Source organism: Eurytemora carolleeae, unplaced genomic scaffold, assembly GCF_000591075.1.
Source record: "Eurytemora carolleeae unplaced genomic scaffold, Eaff_2.0 scaffold500, whole genome shotgun sequence".
In the NCBI taxonomy this organism is placed as follows: domain Eukaryota; kingdom Metazoa; phylum Arthropoda; class Copepoda; order Calanoida; family Temoridae; genus Eurytemora; species Eurytemora carolleeae.
Genome location: NW_019396405.1, coordinates 244,695 through 269,381, shown reverse-complemented (window position 1 = coordinate 269,381; position 24,687 = coordinate 244,695). Strand labels below are relative to the sequence as shown.

General features: G+C 31.9%; 1 protein-coding gene across 2 annotated transcripts; it reads right to left on the bottom strand.

Moving 5' to 3' along the window:
- Window positions 1–120: 120 nt before the first annotated feature.
- Window positions 121–21,780, bottom strand: LOC111702609 (acyloxyacyl hydrolase). Of its 2 annotated transcripts, XM_023474356.1 has the most exons (26): window positions 21,620–21,779; window positions 20,700–20,799; window positions 20,295–20,347; window positions 19,459–19,496; window positions 17,203–17,234; window positions 16,938–17,048; window positions 16,264–16,313; window positions 15,657–15,725; window positions 15,283–15,356; window positions 14,026–14,095; window positions 13,021–13,099; window positions 12,537–12,646; window positions 11,203–11,240; window positions 10,605–10,708; window positions 9,840–9,893; window positions 9,727–9,777; window positions 8,170–8,229; window positions 7,057–7,128; window positions 6,915–6,988; window positions 6,120–6,226; window positions 5,641–5,714; window positions 4,826–4,858; window positions 3,654–3,733; window positions 2,252–2,328; window positions 1,494–1,520; window positions 121–920 (listed from the first exon to the last, which is right to left on the bottom strand). In XM_023474356.1, exons 1-26 carry the CDS (start codon window positions 21,648–21,650, stop codon window positions 819–821), a joined length of 1,770 nt encoding a protein of 589 aa, XP_023330124.1. In that variant the 5' UTR covers window positions 21,651–21,779; the 3' UTR covers window positions 121–818. The 2 variants fall into 2 exon arrangements, with proteins under 2 accessions (XP_023330124.1, XP_023330125.1); XM_023474357.1 differs by lacking the exons at window positions 17,203–17,234; window positions 19,459–19,496 and adding an exon at window positions 18,207–18,243 and having other exon boundaries at window positions 21,620–21,780.
- Window positions 21,781–24,687: the final 2,907 nt, after the last annotated feature.

The following is a 24,687-nucleotide window of genomic DNA, read 5'->3' as shown; positions in this document are numbered from 1 at the left end:
AGTTAAAAAGTCGTCTTCATTATATTGATAAAAACGCCGATCACCGTATGAGGCAGAAAAAAAACTATTTTTATAATCTCTGGTTCAGTTTACAATACATTAAGATCTATTAATTGCTCGTCACATTTTGCTTATTTTTATTATAGTAAACTCGACCAAACCTTGAGTTTAGTCGCGGGCCGAGGCAATCTTTACAAACACTTTTAATTTAATATTTTTTAGATTTATTCTAATAAATAGAGAAATAAATAATAACAGAGTCATATGACATCTTACGCTTTTTTTATTGAAAATAAATTGGCGAATCAGCTGATTAATGTTCAGATGTAGAATCGGCTGCTGATTTTTGTCCATTTTGATCACCAAAACAACTGATCTACCACCTTGATCACAAAACAGCTGTTGAATCAGCTGATTAATGTCCATCTTGATCACCAAACAGCTGAGTAATGTCCACCTTGATCACAAATATGCTGATTAATGTTTACCATGATTACCAAACAGCTGTTGAATCAGCTGATTAATGTCAACCTTGATCACCAAACAGCTGATTAATGTCCACCTTGATCACCAAACAGCTGATGAATCAGCTAATTAATGTCCACCATGATTACCAAACAGCTGATTAAGGTAAACCCGGATCACCAAACAGCTGCTGAATCAGCTGAATAATGTCTGCAACTTAATCAACAAACAGCTGTTACATCAATTGGTTAATGTCCACCTTGATCACCAAACAGCTTATTAATGTCCACCTTGATTATCAAACAGCTTATTAATGTCCACCTTGATCATCAAACAGCTGTAGAATCAGCTGATTAATGTCCTCCTTGATCACCAAACAGCTTCTGAATCAGCTGATTTGCCGGATTTACTGGTCCAATGATATGTGGAGCCTTTTCAAGAAGTTCTGACCATACCTAAATTATAATTATAACTCTATTATTTGTTTCGCTTATCTAAAGGAATTGAGTGTTTGCCACAAACTCTGATTTTCTAATCCCTATATCTTTACAACCCAATATTGTATATATTTGATATTTCAAACTTTGAATTATGTTAGATCAAATAATTTAAGTTTGAAATATCAAAGGTTTTAACCATCAGGTTGTAAAGATACAGAAAGTTAACTATTTGAGTTTGTTGGAAAAACTCAGTTCCTTTGAAAATATTTACAAGTGGATTCACAAGTTTACCACCACCTCAAAGATAATATATTTTCATTTACAGGTTCCAGGTGTTTCCTCAAAGTTTTTAGTTTATTTCACAATGTTTATTGTAAAGAAGATTAAGGGATTCAACCACAATTAAAAGAAAACTTTATGAATGATCTAAAAAAAGTAGATACTTTTCTTACATGTGTTTAAACATAAAACCGGAGGGATCAATCTTTTCTTTCTAATCCCAATTCATATAAAGCATGGACACTAGACATTCATAAATAATAAGATCAACAAATACAAAACAAAATATGAAATACTAAAAATATGAACCTGCTCCGCAATTAAAGTCTGTGCGGCCTGTGTACAATTTGAAGATTTATTAGAAAATAGTTTAATTAGTTTAATTAGTTTAATTTTCTCAAGTTGTTTGTTTAATGGCTTTATTCTCAAGTTAATTAGCCTAAAAAAGATTGTTACTGTATTTTATACAAAGTTGGTAAATGAAAACATTTTTCATTAATCTTCTATTTATGAATAAAGAGGTGAGAAAACGTTTTTCATTTCTAATACAATTTTTTGGTTCTCTAAATTATTATTCTCTAAAAGAATTGAGTTTTTGCCACAAACTCAAATTTTTCAATCCTTTTATCTTGGCAACCTAATGGTGGAAACCCTTGATATTTCAAACTCAGGCTATTTGATCTAATAGAATTCATAGTTTGAAATATTTAACTTCTACGAAATTGGATTGCAAAGATACAGGTATTAGAAAATCAGAGTTTGTGACAAAGACTCAATTCCTTTCTTGCAAGAACAAATAATTCCTGATTTTTTTAATGTTTTTGAAATTTTCTTAAATTCTTTTTATGAGATTCAGGGAAGTATATCCAAGTTTTTTTTTTTATTTCTCCCCCAGACGTTGTTGTGACCCCGCAGCTCATCTAGCTCTGGGTTTCCGCGCAATAAGGAGATATTAAATTCTTCAATAAAAGAGGGAAAAATTTAATTAAAAACAATTAATCAGATTTTAGTATTACGAGAAATCTGAGTAATAAGTTAAGAGAATATTTTATTCTAATAAAGTTGTCCTGAGTTGGATGCAGACTGTCTACTGGTTCAACTAACTGATACACTTCTCCTCCTCCAGATATCCAACTATTTATCACTGAACATATTAAAGGGACAATACGCGTTATTTCAAGTGACGGCCTTGTCCGGTTCACAACGGTACCCTTGAAACCTTTATTTGATCAATAATGTGGAAGATATTGTACTTTTTCTAGGTTTAGATCGGTTTGATTCTAAAAATTCTTATATGCTTTCCTGCAGAAGAAATGCACAAGCCACTTTTGTAGAGGAACCACAATTGAAAATATTCAGTTTTAAAAACTATAAACATTAATATTTATTTCATACTTGATCAGACAAAGCTTTTAAGGGTACCGTTGTGAATCAGGTATTGCCAGTTATTCATGGAGGGTAACTTGAGACTTATATTACCTTTACATCTTTTTAGAAAATTCAAAAGATCCTGTGTAATCTTTTTAATTAAGCCTGAGAAAGTTCTTAAAATGTTTACAAATTAAACTGACACAATCTATAGTCGTTTGAAAAATTAATTTAACGCCCCATGATAAACTTTGAAACAGCACAGGTTTATGCAATACCTTTCTCAATATTGAAATCTTCGACAGAATTTTTTTTTGGGTTTTTAAAGCAAGTAGTTTAGAGAATTCTTTTTATTAAAATCTTTTTATGAAGATGATGAAGTAATAAACATTATTTTACCTGTTTGAAAGGGATTATCAATAAACATTATTTTACCTGTTTAAAAGGGATTATCAATACACATTATTTTACCTGTTTGAAAGGGATTATCAATAAGCATTATTTTACCTGTTTGAAAGGGATTATCCATAAACATTATTTTACCTGTTTAAAAGGGATTATCAATAAACATTATTTTACCTGTTTTAAAGGGATTATCAATAAACATTAGTTTACCTGTTTGGAAGGGATTATCAATAAACATTAGATTATCAATAAGCATTATTTTACCTGTTTGGAAGGGATTATCAATAAACATTATTTTACCTGTTTGAAAATTATTATTAATAAACATTATATTACCTGTTTGAAAGGGAGTATCCATAAACATTACTTTACCTGTTTGAAATGGATTATCAATAAACATTATTTTACCTGTTTGAAAGGGATTATCAATAAACATTATTTTACCTGTTTGAAAGGAATTATTAATAAACATTATATTACCTGTTTGAAAGGGATTATTAATAAACATTATATTACCTGTTTGAAAGGGATTATCAATAAACATTATTTTACCTGTTTGAAAGGGATTATCAATAATTATTATTAAACCTGTTTGGAAGGGATTATCAATAATTATTATTTAACCTGTTTGGAAGGGATTATCAATGCACATTATTTTACCTGTTTGAAAAGAATTATCAATTAACATTATTTTACCTGTTTGGAAGGGATTATCAATAAACGTGATGTCAAAGTTAAAAAACTTCTGTTTTTCAGCAATCTGGCGTAGAACATCACTGTAGGTAATATAATGAGCAAGTTTCTTCACAGATGATACAGATGATACAGATTATACAGATTATACAGATAAAACAAATTATACAGGTTACACAGATTATTCAGATTAAACAGATAACACATATTGTACAGATTGTACAGATATACAGATAACACAGATTATATAAGATCATACAGATTATACAGATTATACAGATTATACAAATTATACAGATTATACAGATAATAAAGATAATACAGATCATAGAGAATACACAGATTATACAGATTATACAGATTATATAGATTATACAGATTATACAGACTATACAGATTATACAGATTATACAGATTATACAGATGATACATATGATACAGATGATACAGATGATACAGATGATGCAGATGATACAATTATATAGATTATACAGATTATACAGATTATACAGATTATACAGATTATCCAAATTATACAGATTATACAGATTATACAGATTATACAGATTATACAGATGATACAGATGATACAGATGATACAGATGATACATATTGTACAGATTATACAGATAATAAAGATAATACAGATCATAGAGATTACACAGATTATACAGATTATACAGATAACACAGATTACACAGATTATACAGATAATACAGATAATACAGATTTTACAGATAATAAAGATTATACAGATCATAGAGATTACACATATTATACAGGTTATACAGATAACACAGATTATACAGATTATACAGATTATACAGATAACACATGGATTATACAGATTATACAGATTATACAGATTATACAGATTATACAGATTATACAGATGATGCAGATAATACAGATTATACAGATTATACAGATTGTACATATAATACAGATAATACAGATAAAACAGATTACAAAGATTATACAGATGATACAGATTATAAAGATAATGCAGATAATGCAGATTATTCACTTAGTGCTTTTAGATGTCAATGTTAACGTTGTAAATCGGGAAGTTTTTTTAAAGAAGCTGCAGAAAATCAGATATAAAGTCTGATGTCCTATCTGTGTACTCTGTTGTATTTATAAAAACAATAATATTGAATTCTTGTCATATATCCCTGAGCTCTCTTGACCTCTTGGAAGTAATGGATCTGAAATAGAATATGGTTTTTTATTTATATTTTAGAATTTACTTTTCAATTCAAAACAATTGTAATATTTATTTTTCAAAAATACTTTTAACATAAATATCAGTAATATCAAAATTTAAAGCCTTTAAAAGAGAATATTTGCCATTTCAAACAAATTTTCAGTTTTTAAGTTGAGAAACTTATTTATAGTTTTTCATCATCAAAAATAGCAAATTGGTTTGTTGCTCTTTGTAATAACCAATTTTGAAATATGCCTGGCAATAGGCACTCTTTTTAAATCAAGTGGCAGGTTATTCCATATCTGAAGAAGTGCATATGATTTTTAGTAATGTGCATTTGATCAAAATGTCAATTTGATAACTAGGAGATCTTTCAAAAGTTCAGAGTTCCAAAAATGTGTTGGTAAATGAGGCGCGCAGTTATTTGCGTTTTTATAAATATTGATGGAGAAAACTGTACGTTTTTAAAAATATTAATGGATAAAACTGTACGTTTCTATAAATATTGATGGAGAAGACTGTACGTTTTTATAAATATTGATGGATAAAACTGTACGTTTTTATAAATATTGACGGAGAAAACTTTACGTTTTTATAAATATTGATTGAGAAAACTGTACGTTTTTATAAATATTGACGGAGAAAACTGTACGTTTTTGGAGAAAGCAAACATTTTTCATTTCAGGACTTTTTTATTTCTTTCCAAGGCTGAAAATTCATATTCTCCAAAAGAGCTAAATAATCTCTATAAAGTTTTCATGTGGTTATTTAACTACTATTTACCTCAATGTACTGTTCCAGTTCATCCAGCCTGCACATGGTCCAATCTGCATACAGTTGAACCAGGCATACATGTCCTATAGAGTACAAAACACTTTAATCTTAATATGTAAGGAAAAAGTCAAAGGAACTGAGTCTTTGCCACAAACTCTGAATTTATAATCCCTAAATCTTTGGAACCCAATGTCGTAACTCTTTGATATTTCAAACTTACATTATTTGATCTAACAGAATTCATAGTTTGAATTATCTAAGGTCTATGACATTGGAATCCAAAGAAATAAGGTTTAGAAAAGCAGAGTTTGTGGCAAAGACTCAATTCCTTTACGCAAAGTCACTGATACATCTTGAAGCTCCGGAGAAATTTGATTTTTTTCTCAATAGCGTGTCAGAAATAGGGCTGTGATTGAAAACATGTAAACGTAAGATGTGAGCAAAAATAGAATACTAACAAAATCAAATTTGAGACAACATGTTTTTACCTTGTATTTAATATTTTTATTGTATGCTCCAAGGGGATGAAAGCGCTCCGCCATTGCATCATAAAGGAAAGCAGCATCTATAAGCCCAACTAGAACAAGGTGGCTTCCTGAAACAGATACAACTTATGTAAACCAACTTGAACAACATGGCTCTTTGAAAAATATTCAACTTCTGTAAACCAATAAAGAACAACATGGCTTCCTAAGAAAATATCAACTTATGTAAACCAACTATAGAAAAATATATCTTCCTGTAAAAGTATCAACTTATGTAAACCAACCAGGACGACATTGCTTCCTGAAACAGATTAAAATTATGTAAACCAACTAGAACAAACATGGCTCCCTGAAGCAGATTCAGCATCTGTAAACCAACCAGATCAAAATGGCCTCCATTAACATAATCAACTTATGTAAATCAATCAGAAATATGTGACTTCTTTAATCAAATTCAACTCATGTAAAACGAGCCTAAAAAGCAATATGGTTTCCTGAAACAGATTTATTTTTTAAACCAACCAGAACAACATGGCTTCCTTAAACAGATTCAACTTTTGTAAGTTAACCATAAAAACATGGCTCCTTGAAACATATTAAACTTTTGTAAGCCAACCAGACTTAAATAATTTTCTTAAATATAAATAAAACTTAATTGAACCTTAACCTAAATAACATGAATTACATTATTTCGTGAAAACAGATTTAACTATATAATTTGTTATCTTAAATAATTTGTTGGATAAAAATCATGTTTGTGTTATGATTAAAGATAAAACAATAAAACAAACAAATTACCCGGTGCTAATTGTTTTTCCAGAATTTGAAGAACTTTTAAAGTATTTTCTTGAAACATCTGCGGGGTTGTCATTCTAAATAAAAACCAATTTGATATAAAGGAAATGAAGAAAAATTAACAGTTGATGAAAATTGAACTTACATATCAGGGTCTGGTTTCTCGGTGCAAACATCGTTACCAATTAGAGCATAAAACACTATAGCCGGCAGATCCCTGAAATATTTAGATAAATAGTTTTTTCGCCTTCTAAAATTCTTGATTGAAACATCTGAACACCCATTCAAATATATGTATGTAAAATTGTAATCTCTGTTTGTATGCACGATCATTGTTCAGGAACTCCTTATATTTTTTGTTGAGAAATTCGGGATAACCACGGTAATGTCGCTTGGTTTTGAGGTTCTAAGTTGAGTGGGTCTTACTTTTATTAGGAAAAATAGCTAAAATTGTAATTTAAGACCAAGCACGGATTTACGGCAGGAGTAACTATTCAGACTGATTAGCGATACCTACTCGGGCTACTGATGGGACTTATTCCAATATATATCGTCTAAAGTCTGGACTGATTAACGAAATTTACCGTCTAGACTGATCACTGATACCTAACATCTAGACTGATCACTGATACCTAACATCTAGACTGATTAACAAATTTTACCTTCTGGATCCATGGACCTATTAAGGATACCTAAACTATGGACTGATAAACGAAACTTGCCAATTGGACTGATTACTGATACCTAACATCTAGACTGATCAACGAAATTTAGTATCTAGACTGATTGGATACCTATATCTGCTAGACTGATTAACGAAACTTACCGTCGAAACTGATTAAGGATACCTATAAATGCTGGACTGATTGACGAAACTTACAGTCTGGACTGATTAAGGATACCTATACATGCTAGACTGATTAACGAAACTAACCGACAAAACTGATTAAGGATACCTATACATGCTAGAATGATTAACGAAACTTACCGTCTGGTCTGATTAAGGATACCTATAAATGCTAGACTGATTAACGAAACTTACCGTCTGGACTGATTAAGGATACCTATAAATGCTAGACTGATTAACGAAACTAACCGACAAAACTGATTAAGGATACCTATACATGCTAGAATGATTAACGAAACTTACCGTCTGGACTGATTAAGGATACCTATAAATGCTAGACTGATTAACGAAACTTACCGTCTGGACTGATTAAGGATGCCTATAAATGCTAGACTGATTAACTAAACTTACCGTCTGGACTGATTGAGAGCTTGTATATAGAACAGTGTATCGGTAGAATTTGCTCCGTTTCTTAAATATAAATTAAATTAATCACATAAAGTTATTAACGTGCATTAAGTTCAGTCTTTCAAAAAGACGTTTACAAAGAAAGTTCAACGTTTTTTTAAAAGGAATGATAAACAAAAGACAGTTTTGAAATGTTGAAAGTTTTATTAAAAGTTTAAAAATCGAACCAAAACGAGAAACAACACTAACAGTTTTTAAGTGGCTGTGAAACATGAACAGGATTTACATTTACATTTACAATTATATATATTCTAGACTTTTATGGCGCTTCTCACCCATCTTACATTTAAATTGTAAAGATGTTCTCTTTGTGTACATTTTAAAGCAAAGAAGAAAAAAAGTTTGCGGATTTTAAAAATAAATTCGCGGATTTTCAAGATTTTATAAAATTTTACAAAAATAAAAAACTTTTAAACACTAATTTTTAAAATTTTGATCATTCATAAACCTTCCCTGGGGTCACGTGAGGTCCTGCACATTGGGCCCGATCGGTTCAGCCGTTTTGACGTTTATTGGATACAAAAAAACAAGCAAACAGACAGACAAGCCAAATTTAAATATTATATATGAAGTAGCAACACATTTCATACTGACAAAATTAGCTTGGCTAATCTTAATACATCCCCCCCCCCTTCGACCCCTCCCTTTGAAAAAAAAATGTTTTAGGGAGCATGGGAGTAAATACTTTCCTATACAAATTTCCAAGATGAGTTACGGTGGTAGGCTATTATATCAATATACATAAGACAACTTTCGATTTAAATTTTGATACACAAAAAATAAGCAAACAAAAAGGAGCTGTCAATTTAAAAAGCTTCTCTTTTTTACTTGTAAATTGAAAAAAGCTTGTTAACAATAAAAACTTAAATTAAAAAGTCGTCTACTGGCATTATCGCCTACCACCATATTCTGAAGTGCATTTAATGCTGTTTCAAAGCAAAAAGAGTTTATAAATTATTAGCTGAAATGGGTCTAATTTCACTGTACAATCCCTGTGCCTCATGTAAACATTGGCCGAATTTAAAGAATTTGAGCGGCGGTTTAAATTTAAACCGCGGCTTAAATATGGTTGGTTCCACTTAAAATTGTATCAAATGTTTCAAGATTTACGCCGGCGCTTAATTTAAAACGGGTTTTGGCAGATTTAAACCGCGGCTCAAATTCTTTAAATTCCATCTCTGGACTATTTAAAGTCATAACTTAATCCTAAAAGTCGGCTTCCTATTCCAGACTTTTTCCGGCTATCACTGTATCAACTAATTTTAAACTGTTTTTTTGCAGATTCATAAATGATGATTGTCAGAATTGAGATAAAGGTTTGAAGGGTACCGAATTGTGAATCGACATGCCACCCCATAAATGGAGAGTCATTTGAAAATACGTCAACAGATAGAAGTAAAATTAGTAGCAATCGATGTCGAATTCAAAACGACGATAACCGATACCTCCTTTAATTTTTCGCGAACACTCCCTTTAAGTTTGAAGAACTGAATATCTTACCTTGCAAGATTCTGATAATCTCGGTGATTGCACAGATTCCGTTCCCGAAGCCTCAATTCAAAAATAAAACATTGAAAAGTTTCGATGAAGGTTTTAAATTAATTTCAACTCACCGCAGATAAATGGAATCTACTTTCCCGTGTATCAAATCCGGCATTGATGAATTCCTAAGCATTAAATGTAAAATTAAAGTTTTATTTTCCAGAACACATTTTACAGTTCTTGAATATGGACAGTTTGAGAGTATGGTTTCCAGTCAAATGGGGAAATCGTTTCGCGAAAATTTCTCATTTTTCGCATTTCGTTCGTTGAAAAAAAAGCGAAAATTATAATCTTATTCTCGAACAAAAAAATTTCGCCAAAAAACTGTGCAAAATTTCGCATTTTCGCGAAAGTTTTTTTCGCTGGAAACCTTTTTTTGGAGCCAATTGTTTAAGTAAGCGTAATTTATCCTGAATTGGAGCGCTTCAGTTTTTGTTGTTAAGATATTTGAAACGGGATAGATTGTTAAATACAAATTGAGAACATCTCTGTTTAGAAGAAGATGTGTAAATTGTGATTTAAAGTGTCTAATCCAAAACGCCACTTTTTTGTCTTAATATCTCATTCTAATTCTTGACGGGACAAAGGTTTTCGGAGAACACTTGTGAGAATCAAACATGCCACTGTAGAAATATAGAGGTAATTGTAATTATTCGACAACAGTCCCTTTATTAAGGTATAATTTATAAGATGTACCTGAACCCTGTAGCAAACCCTAATTATTCGACAACAGTCCCTTTATTAAGGTATAATTTATAAGATGTACCTGAACCCTGTAGCAAACCCTAATTATTCGACAACAGTCCCTTTATTAAGGTATAATTTATAAGATATACCTGAACCCTGTAGCAAACCCTAGATGAGGCCAATCTCCTTCGTTTGTGATAACCTCCGTTAAATTAGTGAATATCTGGCCTCCGATATCCACTGGAGAAAACCACTAGAGAACATCAATATGAGAATATATTTATTGTACAGGATGTTTAGGATTAAGGAATTGAGTCTTTGACACAATCTCTAGATCTTTACAACTCAATAAATTCTGTTTAATCAAATAGTCGTAAGTTTACGAAGTAAAAGATTTACACTATCAGGTTGCGAAGATTAAGAAATTTGAGTTTGGGCAATCACTAAATTTCTTTATGAATTTGTTTGAATTTTTTTTGGGAACCCGGAATTCGTTAAAATCTGGGGATTGTTCTTTACTTGGTTTAAAAATAGTTTATATCTACAGGCAAAGCTGGTTTCCCAAGATTACTTGGTTTTGGCACGTTTTTGCAGTTTGGCTTTATTTTTAGAACTTTCAGACGCAAGCTATAGCTAACATATATACATACATACATATACATAAATATAAATATATATATGAGCAAATATAGCTTTATTGTATAGATGATACTATGTATATGATGTAGATGACACTATATATATGACCTGAGCCGGAATATGAAAATGGGCCCCGACTGAATCACCTGATAATAAAATAGATTTAATTTTAAGCGTATTTTTATGTTTATCTAGTATCTACGTGTTTAAATAAAAACTTAAGTTTCTGAATTTTTAATTATATTTTAAAATAATTACGTTTGTTTTTAAGCTTATTTTTAAACAATTTTTTTTCTCATCAAATATAAAAAAACATATTTTTGATTACTTTAGAAGACTGTTAAATTATATTATCATCCTTTCCCTGGTTACAAGGATCTATGTTGGTCTAGTTTCCCTGGTTACAAGGATCTATGTTGGTCTAGTTTCCCTGGTTCCAGGGATCCATGTTGGTCTAGTTTTCCTGGTTCCAGGGATCTATGTTGGTCTAGTTTCCCTGGTTCCAGGGATCTATGTTGGTCTAGTTTCCCTCGTTCCAGGGATCCATGTTGGTCTAGTTTCCTTTGTTCCTGGGATCTATGTTGGTCTAGTTTCCCTGGTTACAAGGATCTATGTTGGTCTAGTTTCCCTGGTTACAAGGATCTATGTTGGTCTAGTTTCCCTGGTTCCAGGGATCTATGTTGGTCTAGTTTCCCTGGTTACAAGGATCTATGTCGGTCTAGTTTCCTTGGTTACAAGGATCTATGTCGGTCTAGTTTCCTTGGTTACAAGGATCTATGTTGGTCTAGTTTCCCTTGTTCCAGGGATCCATGTTGGTCTTGTTTCCCTTGTTCCAGGGATCCATGTTGGTCTAGTTTCCCTGGTTCCAGGGAACCATGTTGATCTAGTTTCCCTGGTTCCAGGGATTCATGTTGGTCTAGTTTCCCTGGTTCCAGGAATCCATGTTGGTCTAGTTTCCCTTGTTCCAGGGATCCATCTTGGTCTAGTTTCCCTGGTTCCAGGGATCCATCTTGGTCTAGTTTCCCTGGTTTTAGGGATTCATGTTGGTCTAGTTTCCCTGGTTCCAGGGAACCATGTTGATCTAGTTTCCCTGGTTTCAGGGATCCATGTTGGTCTAGTTTCCTGGTTCCAGGGATCCATATTGGTCTAGTTTCCCTGGTTCCAGGGATCCATATTGGTCTAGTTTCCCTGGGATCCATGTTATACAAGTTTCCTTGGTTAAAGGGATCCATGATAGTCTAGTTTTCCTGGTTCCAGGGATCCATGTTGGTCTAGTTTCCTTGGTTACAGGGATCCATGTTGGTTTAGTTTCCCTGGTTCCTGGGATCCATGTTGGTCTAGTTTCCTTGGTTACAGGGATCCATGTTGGTTTAGTTTCCCTGGTTACAGGGATCCATGTTGGTCCAGGGATTTATGTTTATCTAGTTTGAATCCTTACTAACCAATATATATAATCCCCTTCTCTCCTGATCCTGAACACAGCTCCTCCTCCCAGCTTCGTCCTGAGATAGGATTCACACCGTAGATACCGTTACAGTTAGAATCTATATGCCTGAAATATTGGGCAATAGAGGGCAGTATAAGGCAGTACAGGGCATTATAGGGCAGTACAGGGCAGTATTTGACTGCAGAGAGCAGTTTATGGCAGTTCATAGGAGTATATGGCAGTATAGCGTAGTATAGGGTATTAACGGGTAGTACAAGAAAGTATTGGGTAGTATAGGGTAGTATAGGGTATTGCAGGGCAGTAAAGGGCAGTAAAGAGTAGCAGGGTATAATAGGGAACACTTATCGTGAAAAAATTTAACTTTTCACTTTCATTCCTTCGGTCACCGCAGTTTACACCGAAAGCCATGCTAAGGGTGATTTTATTCTTGACAAATAAGGGCATTCTATAGAAGATATTTCTACAAAAGTATAGTTTACCTGTCTCCGTTGGAAGGTCTACGCCCAGGATGAATATTTGAGTTCCCATCGTGACAATCTCGTCCTCGCCATAGAGACCCTGTAACATAGAGAATATAATCCTCGCCATAGAGACCCTGTAACATAGAGAATATAATCCTTGCAATAGAGACCCTGTAACATAGAGAATATAATCCTCGCCATAGAGACCCCGTAACATAGAGAATATAATTCCTTGCAATAGAAACCCTGTAACATAGAGAATATAATCCTCGCCATAGAGACCCTGTAACATAGAGAATATAATCCTCGCCATAGAGACCCTGTAACATAGATAATACAATCCTTGCAATAGAGACCCTGTAACATAGAGAATATAATCCTTGCAATAGAGACCCTGTAACATATAGAATATAATCCTTGCCATAAAGACCCTGTAACATAGAGAATATAATCCTTGCAATAGAAACCCTGTAACATAGAGAATATAATCCTTGCAATAGAGACCCTGTAACATAGAGAATATAATCCTTGCAATAGAGACCCTGTAACATAGAGAATACAATTCCTTGCCATAGAAACCCTGTAACATAGAGAATATAATCCTTGCAATAGAGACCCTGTAACATAGAGAATATAATCCTTGCCATAGAGAATATAATTCCTTGCCATAAAAACCCATGTAACATAGAGAATATAAATACTCTCTATAGAGACCTTGTAACATAGAGAATATAATCCTTGCCATAGAAACCATGTAACATAGAAAATATAAATACTCTCCAAATAGAGACCCCGTAACATAGAGAATATAATCCTTGCAATAGAGACCCTGTAACATAGAGAATATAATTCCTTGCCATAGAAACACATGCAACATTGAGAATATAATACTCTCCATAGAAACCCTGTAACATAGAGAATATAATCCTTGCCATAAAGACCCTGTAACATAGAGAATATAAACCCTCTCCATAAATATCCTGTAACATAGAGAATATAAATTCTCTCCATAGTGTAACTAACCTCTAAACGTTTCTGCTGGACTAAATCCATCCCCATCAATATCTAGACCAGGTTCCAACTGCTCAAAGGTCTACAACATAAACACAGCTAGGGGGGGGGGGGGCAATAATTAACGCAATCACGATATTAAAAGGATTGTACAATAATTTCCAGTGATTTATATAGTTGCACGTGTGATTCACAGCAGTACCTTTAAAAGCTACGAATGATTAAGAGTTAATGCTACAGAGGCATTGGAGAATATTGTTAAACTTAAACACTTTTCAAGCTAGAAACACGATAATAACTTCTGAACTATTGAACAGATGAAGATTTGAAGAAAGTATCGTTGTGATTCGGGTATGACCTTCTATAAATACAGGGTTAATTAAAATTACAACGACAATCCCTTTATGTAAAAGCATTCCGAAATTGTGGCCCGCAATCTTACTGAACACTGAGTTATGTTTTCATAAATATTTGTGAGATATTCCTATTTTCTGAACACTGAGTTCCTAGATATTTGTGAGATATTCCTATTTTCTGAACACTGAGTTCCTAGATATTTGTGAGATATTCCTATTTTCTAAACACTGAGTTATGTTTTCCTAAATATTTGTGAGATATTCCTATTTTCTAAGCACTGAGTTATGTTTTCCTAGATATTTGTGAGATATTCCTATTTTCTGAACACTGAGTTATGTTTTCCTAAATATTTGTGAGATATTCCTATTTTCTGAACACTGAGTTATGTTTTCATAAATATTTGTGAGATATTCCTATTATTCCCCTTTAAAATTAAAAACAAAATGTCCGATTTAATTTGTTTATAGTGCAGTGTACTTTACAAATCTCTTTAATAAGGTTTGTTACTCTGGATGTGCTCCAATGTACGGAACATGTCGTCTCCTTAGCATAGATAAATAGATTTTTGACTTCATGCTTGCCTGTATAATCAGTGACGTCATATGCGGGTTCTATATCTATCTATGCTAAGAAGACGACATTTTACGTTCATTGGAGCACATGCAGAGTAACCAACCTTAATAAAGAACCTTGATTTACGCCGAACATAGATAAATAAAGTTAAGTAGATCGAACACCAAATCGAAAGAACAGAAAAACGTGATGGGATGTCATGCCAATCATGTGTTTATCATATTAAGATGCGAAACGGGTCGGCTTCACCTCCTTGATGATAAAATAATGTAGTTTCTTCACTTATGATTCCAAACCAAACGAAAATTTTTCCATCCTGTGAAAATAGATGTAGTTTACCCTCTCTAGTGCTTCACAGAGCTGACGTACTCCAGGTATATAACAGAGCCAAGGGAACACTTTTACAATCATTTCTAATATTCAAAACATTCATTTTACCAGCTAAATATTCCTAAATCAGCCATACAAATGTGGAATAAGAAGGCGACATCTGATGTGTATTTGATGTTGTCATATAACGCAAATGCCCGAATGGGTCTGTAAACTACACAATTGAGGTTTTTCTTGTGCATTGTACTATTGTTTAAAAATGATAGTGCAGGATTAAAACTGGAATAAATAAAGTATTTAAAGCTTTAAAAGAGCAAAATTGTAAATTCTTAAATTCTTGTTGGGAGGGGTATAAACAAAAAAGTAATGTAATTGAATGTTGCCTGAAAGATAACTATTCTCTATTTCTGAGAGCTTTCGGATTTTTGATTTGGCTTGGCTGGCTTGCTTTCCTGCATTAAAAAAGAAAAGATTAAAACACAGGCAAGTTTAGCCAAAAATAATAATAAGAAATAGCATTAATCAAAATTATGAGAGGAATCTAAATATATTACTTTGCTTGTCTGTTTGATTGTTTCTATCCAACAAACGTCAAATCAGCTGAACCGATTGTCGGACCTGACATGACCCCAGGATAGGTTTATGGATGATCAGAATTTAAAAGTTCAAAGTTTGGAGCAACAATTAAAATTTAAAAACGAAGATGGGTGCAGAACACCCTTTGATAAAGCATAGTAATAAAGTGATAACCAGAAAACTGTAGAATAGGAAGACGACATAAAAGTAATACTGAAGTGCATTTGATGTTGTTACAAAGCAAATAACAAGTTATTAAATCATGCACTTATTTAATGAAATGGGCCTGTTTACACTGCATAATAGCTGTACCTCGAGTTCATCATGAACAATATAACTTAAGAGTCTAAAGTCCACTTTCAATTCCACTGGTTATCACTGTTATATACTTTGATCAAAATACAATATTTTTACCTTTTGGAAAAAGATTACATTGCCCAGGTTCCTTGTTACAGAGCCCAATACTGCAGTTAATAATATTATTATTCAAAGACAAATTTAAAACTTATGTTTTTTAGAAGCAAGAGGAATGAAGGCCGTGGGGAAAGGTCGTTCGAAGCTAAATTTATTAATAATTATATCACATAATGTAAAAATAATCTTAAACTATGAATTCTATTAGATCAATCTAAGTTTGAAATATCAAAGATTTACACCATCAGGTTGCACAAATGTAGGGATTATAAAATTTGAGTTTGTGGCAAAATTCAATTTTTTTAACAAAAAAGTGTGATTTTTTGACAAGTTTGATGACGTTGAAAGTTTAAAATTCAGGCCAAAATGAGCGCCAAACACCAATCACATGTAGCTTTCTTTTGCTCGAGATATGTCTTATTGTATTTCTGTCTTATCTTCTTCCCTATTTGTTTTTGCAACACATTTTCAAACTAATGGTTCAGTCCCTTTAATAAATCTAAAAATATTAATGATATTTTACTTTTTAATTATAGCGTCGGAGAAAATTTCTCTAATGGGAAGTTTGACATTCTTGACATATCTTGGATTTGATTAATTTCGTTTTTCAGGAAAAATATTAATCTTCATCAAATATAAAACAAATTAATAAAAATAAAAGATATAAAAAGTGCCTGTAGCATAGTGTATCAGGTGTTGAGGAGTTGGAGAGATAGTCTAGTACAGCAGGGCCCAGGGTAAAGACGACATTTGAACAATCCACCGACAACGGATCAGGAAGACGACTGTACACATGTCAAAACAAAATGGCCGACTTAAATTTTTGATTAAAAAACGGGTATGAGGTAAATCCTAAATGTTTTCATATTTTGTTAAAAACTTTCCTAAAGTATCTCTTTTGTAAATAGCAATTAAACATTTTCAATTTTTGTTTTTTCCCTGCATAAGCTTTCCAGGCCTTGTGCAAGCGTCTAAAGTAATGTATATCTAATATTTATTTATCTCAAGAGGGAGGGAACCCCCGGACGCCATAAGCCTCCGCTTTGCAGACATAAGCCCTCCAGATTTGCTGAGCCGACCGAGCCTCCGCCATGCAGTAAGAGCCTCCGCTATACAATAAACCAGCCTCCGCTTTACAGTATTGTTTCCCCAAAGCTTTTGGTTGTTACATAAATTAAAGAATTTTTTATATTTTTTTTTAAATAGTGGCATAAAAAGTTTAACAAAGATCAGAAGTATTACACAATTATTATACATAATACCTGATTATAACTAGTACAGTGGTTTATAAAACTTGAAACATTTTTTGCGCAAAAAGGAAAACGGTTAGTTGAAAAATTCTGAAAGTAATTTTATTTGATATTTTATAACTTTTGTTTTTAGCGATACCTTTTTTTGAAATTTATTCGATTAGATATTAAAAAATTTGACATTGAATGAAAATCTGAATCGAAAAATTTTCCCAAAAAAAGATATTTCTTAAATCAAAGATTAAAACAAAATAAACAAATTTCAATTCAGATACGAATTTCCAAAAACGCCTCCTTACTGCGTAAGAAATGTTTTATTCTAAACATAAATCTTATAAACCACTTTTGGAGTCAATACAAGTTACATATTGATAAACAACATTAACCTTAAGTTAAATTCTTGAGTGAAAAAATGTTGAATAAAGTGAAAACAATTTAAAAACCAAGAGTTATAGCGGAGTCTCGTTTACTGCATAGCGGAGGCTCTTACTGCAGGGCAGAGGCTCGGTCTGCCTAGCAAATCTGAGAGGCTCATGGTGTCCGGGGGTTCCCTCCCTCATCTCACGAGGGGGAGGGGGGGGGGAGTAGGCAAAACTATCATCTAAATCTTAATTTTGCACATTGCAATTTCTGAAGTGCCGATACCTTGCAAGCGTTTTTCTAGCGTGAATACTGAATAATTATGACAATTTCCTGCATTGTTTCTCCGCGCAAGCTGCAGAAGACGTCACTATTACAGAGAAAACACATTTAAAAACAATCAATTTTTAAAGAAAAATAACGATATCTCCTTTATTCTTTATTTGACAGGTTTTAAATGTATGTTTTTAATCGGACATGCCTATATATAGTAAGGGTGAAAGATTTTTCACAAATTTGGGAGGAATCAATTTCAAGTAAAAATACTAATGTATGTTTTAATTCTAAGAAACGTTTAAAAGAGGCATTTTTCGCTAAAATCAAAATGGACCATCGCAAGTAGTCTTTTGTGATAAAAAATAAGAGTGTTTTTTTTCTTCTCAAAATATGTCGACATGGACATCAAAAGATCCGTCTTTCCAAGCCTTATTCGACTGAAAAAACCGTTTTACATAATAATGAAAAATAGCCAAAATTGAGCTGAAAAACTAGGGAAAACAGCTGATTTTGTGATTTCCCTAATTTTTCCACTTTAATTATTTTTACTTTACTTGAATTACTTTTTTAATATTTTTACAAACCGTTTGCTGCGTTAAATTAGGCTGTTGATAGCCTTCGACATATTTTGAAAAATTTTAAAATTACTTGTATAACCAGTGTTTTGGCCACAAATAGCCATTTGCGATGCCAAGTTTTGATTTTTCGAAAAATGTTATTAGTAAATTCTGCTTAAAATTAAAAACACATTATTATTAAATTCATGAAATTATATCACCCTGTATGTACACCCTGTATGTACACCCTGTATGTACACCCTGTATATACACCCTGTATGTACACCCTGTATGTACACCCTGTATGTACACCCTGTATGTACACCCTATATGTACACCCTGTATGTACACCCTGTATGTACACCCTATATGTACACCCTGTATGAACAAACCCTTTTTATGAGGTTGGACATTTTGTGAGGAGTATCGGTAATTCTTGATCTCTTGATCTCTTGATCTCTTGATCTCTTGATCTCTTGATCTCTTGATCTCTTGATCTCTTGATCTCTTGATCTCTTAATCTCGTGATCTTTTGATATCCAATTTGGACAATTTTGAATTTGAGGATAAATGTTCTATTCCTCAAATAAAATTATTCACGCAGTGTACAAGCATTTCCAGGGGGAATAAAATATTAATCTGTTGATCTGCACATGACGAGGATCAATTCTTGATCCGGAGATTCCCAACACAAAAATTGTCTATTTCCTTAATCGTTTCAATATTTTCTTCTCTTTTTATCCTTCTCTTACCTCATTATTAATGTCAGCCAACTGTTCCCCTAATCCGACTTAAACAAGGAAAATTAGAGAATTAGTTTTAAGAATTTAATTTAAAAATACTTAAAAGAGAAATTTCTTGGATTTGGAATTTAACTTTTACAAATCTAAGAATTCTATTTGAAGTTATTCTTACACTCAATATTACTTAGAATTATATGTATGACGTGTTCGGCACTGCCCATTAAATAACATTTTTTTTGGAAGAAAATAATTTCAATAAAAAAATTCGAATGCTTAGCCTATCTTACCCCCCGCATATCCTTGGGTTCCCTAAAAAATGTCAGCCCATTTGGTCCGCAGCAGTTAAGCCGTCTGGCCAGCTATAGCTTACATATAAATATATATATGAAACATTATGTATATGTAGTGAGATTCTGAGCTAAAATGTTTTAATTTGAAGTTGATTCTTTAAATATATTTATGTCTATATATAGTATATATATACTATATATATTATATAGATATATATATATACAAGCGAAAAGCTTTATTATATAAGAAGACTAGGCTTTTAGGGAGCTACGGGCCCATCTCATATTTCAATTCTAAATATTTTCTCTTTGTATACATTTTAAGACAATAACAAAATGAAGTTCGCGGGATTCAAAAACAAATTTCGTGGATTTTCAAAATTTAATGAATTCGAATTTTGTTGGAGGAAATTTGGATTACCCATAAAAATTCCCTGTCCCCTGAGGTCATGTGAGGTTCCACTCAAATTTTTTCTTTAAAATTCGATTTTTTATATTTTTTTTTTACGGGCAACGCCGGGGACTTAAGCTAGTTATTTCTAAAATATGAAATACCTAGAACAGTGCAAGCTCCACAAGGAAATCCACCATGTGTACCTCGACCCAACCTTACGAATGTAAACGTTATAGTTATAGCACGCTGAACTAAACATTATAGTTAGAGCACGCTGAACAAAAGGGAAAAGACTAAAGCTCTGATGTGATACTACAGTCCAACAAAAAACAAGTTAAAATATCAAATTGATGCGTTGCCCCTGAATTCTTTGTTTTGATCTCCTCCCACTGCAGTACACGGATTTGACGCATGAGATATGGCGATTCCTGGTCTATATATTTCTTGGCTTTAGAGAATATTGTTCTGGTGAAGTTCTATTAATGATTGCAGAAAATGTGATAAAGCAAGAATAATTAATGACAAATGTCGAAACATAAACATAAAGAATAATATGTAGTTTTTACCTTTGCTTTGTATCATGTTTATTCTGTTGTACTGTACTGCTTTCTTCATCTTCCCCCTCGATAACATAAATACCAAGTGTACTGCACAGCAGTACACTACCTAGAAGTAAAATCACAATTGAAAATAATTAATCTTGAAAGATGGATACATGAATAATTCATTTTTTTGGTAAAACAACGCTTTAAAAGGGAATGTCTGGCTAGATATGGTAGTTGAACTGAGAGTGCAGTATTGTAGATAAATTTTTAGAAATCATTTTGAAACCTATATGAGACGTTCCTACGGTGTATAATTGGTAAGTAGCTTTGTAAGAGCTCAAAATTTAAAAGAGTATCGTTGAACGAAACTTTTGAGTTTCCTTTTGGGGTCTTAACATTTGTGTAGATTTTGATTTAAAAGATTCGAAAAAATGGAGAATATGAAGAAATAAGTAACATAATATTGATATCCACAAAACTGCTTAAACCCATCCATGAAACCCGGGTTCCAAAACTGGTTTTCATAATGATTCCCCTATTTAAAGTTTGAGGTAAATAGATCCGGGAGTTCCTAAGTTATGATCGGACAAACATACAAAGAGACAAACAGAGATTACAACTATATATAGATACACATATATGTTTATATATGTATAGATCTATAGAAATTGACGCAAATGGTAAATTGTATTAAACACTGTTTCAATTATATCAATTGTTTTAAAACTTTACGCAAAATTACTTATATAATATGTTGACTTAAATGCTAAATTGCATTGAACACTGCTTCACTTATATAAATTGTCTGAAAACATGACGAAAAAATGACTTATATAATATATTGACGTAAATGCTAAATTGCATTGAACAATTATAAAAATTGTCTGAAACATGACGCGAATGCTAAATGATATGGATAAATTACGCAAAAATGCACTGACCTAGAATTGGTAGTGTTGAGAGGAAGTGCATCTTTACAAAACTGGTGTATTATAATCTACCCTCTTCCCTCCTTCCTACAATCTTAGATTCTAAACTGGGTAAGCTTCACAAGTTTACAAAACTTTTATGCTGGTTCAATCTTTCAGATAAACTTTTAGTTTAGAACTAGATAAATTAAAGATTTCATGTTACGAAATATTTCTGAAGAAACCAGTTTAATTCCCATATGATTCTTATTTAAAGTCAATGTTGTCTTGTTATCATATTCAATAATTTTAAACGGGATTTGATGCGTAATTGCTAGGAACTCAGCATTGGAAATAAAAAGTAATTTATCAAATTATGAAACTATGAAACTATGAAACTATAAAACCGTACAACTATGAAATTATGAAACAATGAAACTATAAAAATTTGAAACTATGAAACTATGAAACTGTGAACTGTGAACTATGAAACTACGAAACTATGAACTTTGAAGTTATGAAACTAAGGAATTTTTAAATTGTTAAACTATGAAACTAAGTTTAATAATATATCAACCCTATTCCGACTGGGTAGGGGGGAAGCCCTTGGAACCAGCCTCTGACCTTTTTTTGAGATTACTCAAAAAGTAGTGGTCTCAGGCACTTCAAATTTTTTGACTTTCTAACTAACACAAGCGCCTCACTTTAGGCTCAACGTGGGGCTTTTAGACCTACTACCTGAGTTCTCAGGCATACTGCCTGTATGACTGATTTTACCTTTACCCGACTTAATCTATATTTAGACCTAAGGTAATTGGATTTTGTATTTATTTTTATTTTATTTTTACACATGTTTTGCAATTGCAATAAATACCTGAAATTTTGTAAATGTGCAATTTTTTTTGCAGATTATTGAAGTAGAGCCCTAGGGCTTTCCAAACATTGTATCAAATGTTATAAATTTGCATCACAATAAGGAAATATAAAGGGGTAAACCAGACGCCAGCCTGAATAGGGTTAAAATATTAAAAAGTTGGGGAAGGGGAGGGGGAGGGGTCTAAATATACCAGAAATTTAACCTTCTATTCTATTCTACGCCCCTGTAACGTTGTAGAGGCTTGACCAAACCTTTCCCCATGTTTATAGTCTCCTTGGGAACTATATATATAAATATATAGAAGCAGAGGTTTAATAGTCTTTCATTTCTGTCACGCATTCAAACATATTCATTATCCTACTCACATTCAAACATATTCATTATCCTCCTCACATTTAAACATATTCATTATCCTCCTCACATTTAAACATATTCATTATCCTACTCACATTCAAACATATTCATTATCCTACTCACATTCAAACATATTCATTATCCTACTCACATTTAAACATATTCATTATCCTACTCATATTCCAACATATTCATTATCTTACTCATATTCAAACATATTTATTATCCTACACACATTTAAACATATTCATTATCCTACTCATATTCAAACATATTCATTATCCTACTCACATTTAAACATATTTATTATCCTACAAACATTTAAACATATTCATTATCCTACTCACATTCAAACATATTTATTATCCTACTCATATTCAAACATATTTATTATCCTTTTCATATTCAAACATATTTATTATCCTACTCATATTCAAATATATTCATTATCCTACTCACATTTAAACATATTCATTATCCTACTCATATTCATACAAATTCATTATCCTTCTCATATTCAAACATATTCATTATCCTACACATATTCCAACATATTTATTATTCTACTCACATTTAAACATATTCATTATCCTACTCATATTCATACAAATTCATTATCCTTCTCATATTCAAACATATTCATTATCCTACTCATATTCAAACATATTTATTATCCTACTCACATTTAAACATATTCATCATCCTTCTCATATCCAAACATTTTCATTATCCTACTCACATTCAAACATATTCATTATCCTACTCACATTTAAACATATTCATTATCCTACACACATTCAAACATATTCATTATCCTACTCACATTTAAACATATTCATCCTCCTACTCACAGTTAAACATATTCATTATCCTACACACATTCAAACATATTCATAATCCTACTCACATTTAAACATTTTCATTATCCTACTCACATTCAAACATATTCATTATCCTCCTCATATTCAAACATATTCATTATCTTACTCATATTCAAACATATTCATTATTCTACTCAAATTCAAAAATATTCATTATCCTCCTCATATTCAAACATATTTATTATCCTACTCACATTCAAACATATGCATTATCCTACTCATATTCAAATATATTCATTATCCTACTCATATTCAAACATATTCATTATCCTACTCACATTCAAACATATTCATTATCCTACTCACATTCAAACTTATTCATTATCCTCCTCATATTCAAACATATTTATTATCCCACTCACATTCAAACATATTCATTATCCTACTCATATTCAAATATATTCATTATCCTACTCATATTCAAACATATTCATTATCCTACTCACATTCAATCATATTCATTATCCTACTCACATTCAAACATATTCATTATCCTCCTCATATTCAAACATATTCATTATCCTACTCATATTCAAACATATTCATTATTCTACTCAAATTCAAACATATTCATTATCTTCCTCATATTCAAACATATTTATTATCCTACTCACATTCAAACATATGCATTATCCTACTCATATTCAAATATATTCATTATCCTACTCACATTTAAACATATTCATTATCCTACTCACATTCAAACATATTCATTATCCTACTCACATTCAAACATATTCATTATCCTACTCATATTCAAACATATTCATTATCCTACTCATATTCAAACATATTCATTATCCTACTCATATTCAAACATATTCGTTATCCTACTCACATTCAAACATATTCATTATCCTCCTCATATTCAAACAAATTCATTATCCTACACATATTCAAACATATTCGATATCCTACTCATATTCAAACATTTTCATTATCCTCCTCATATTCAAACATATTAATCATCCTACTCACATGCAAACATA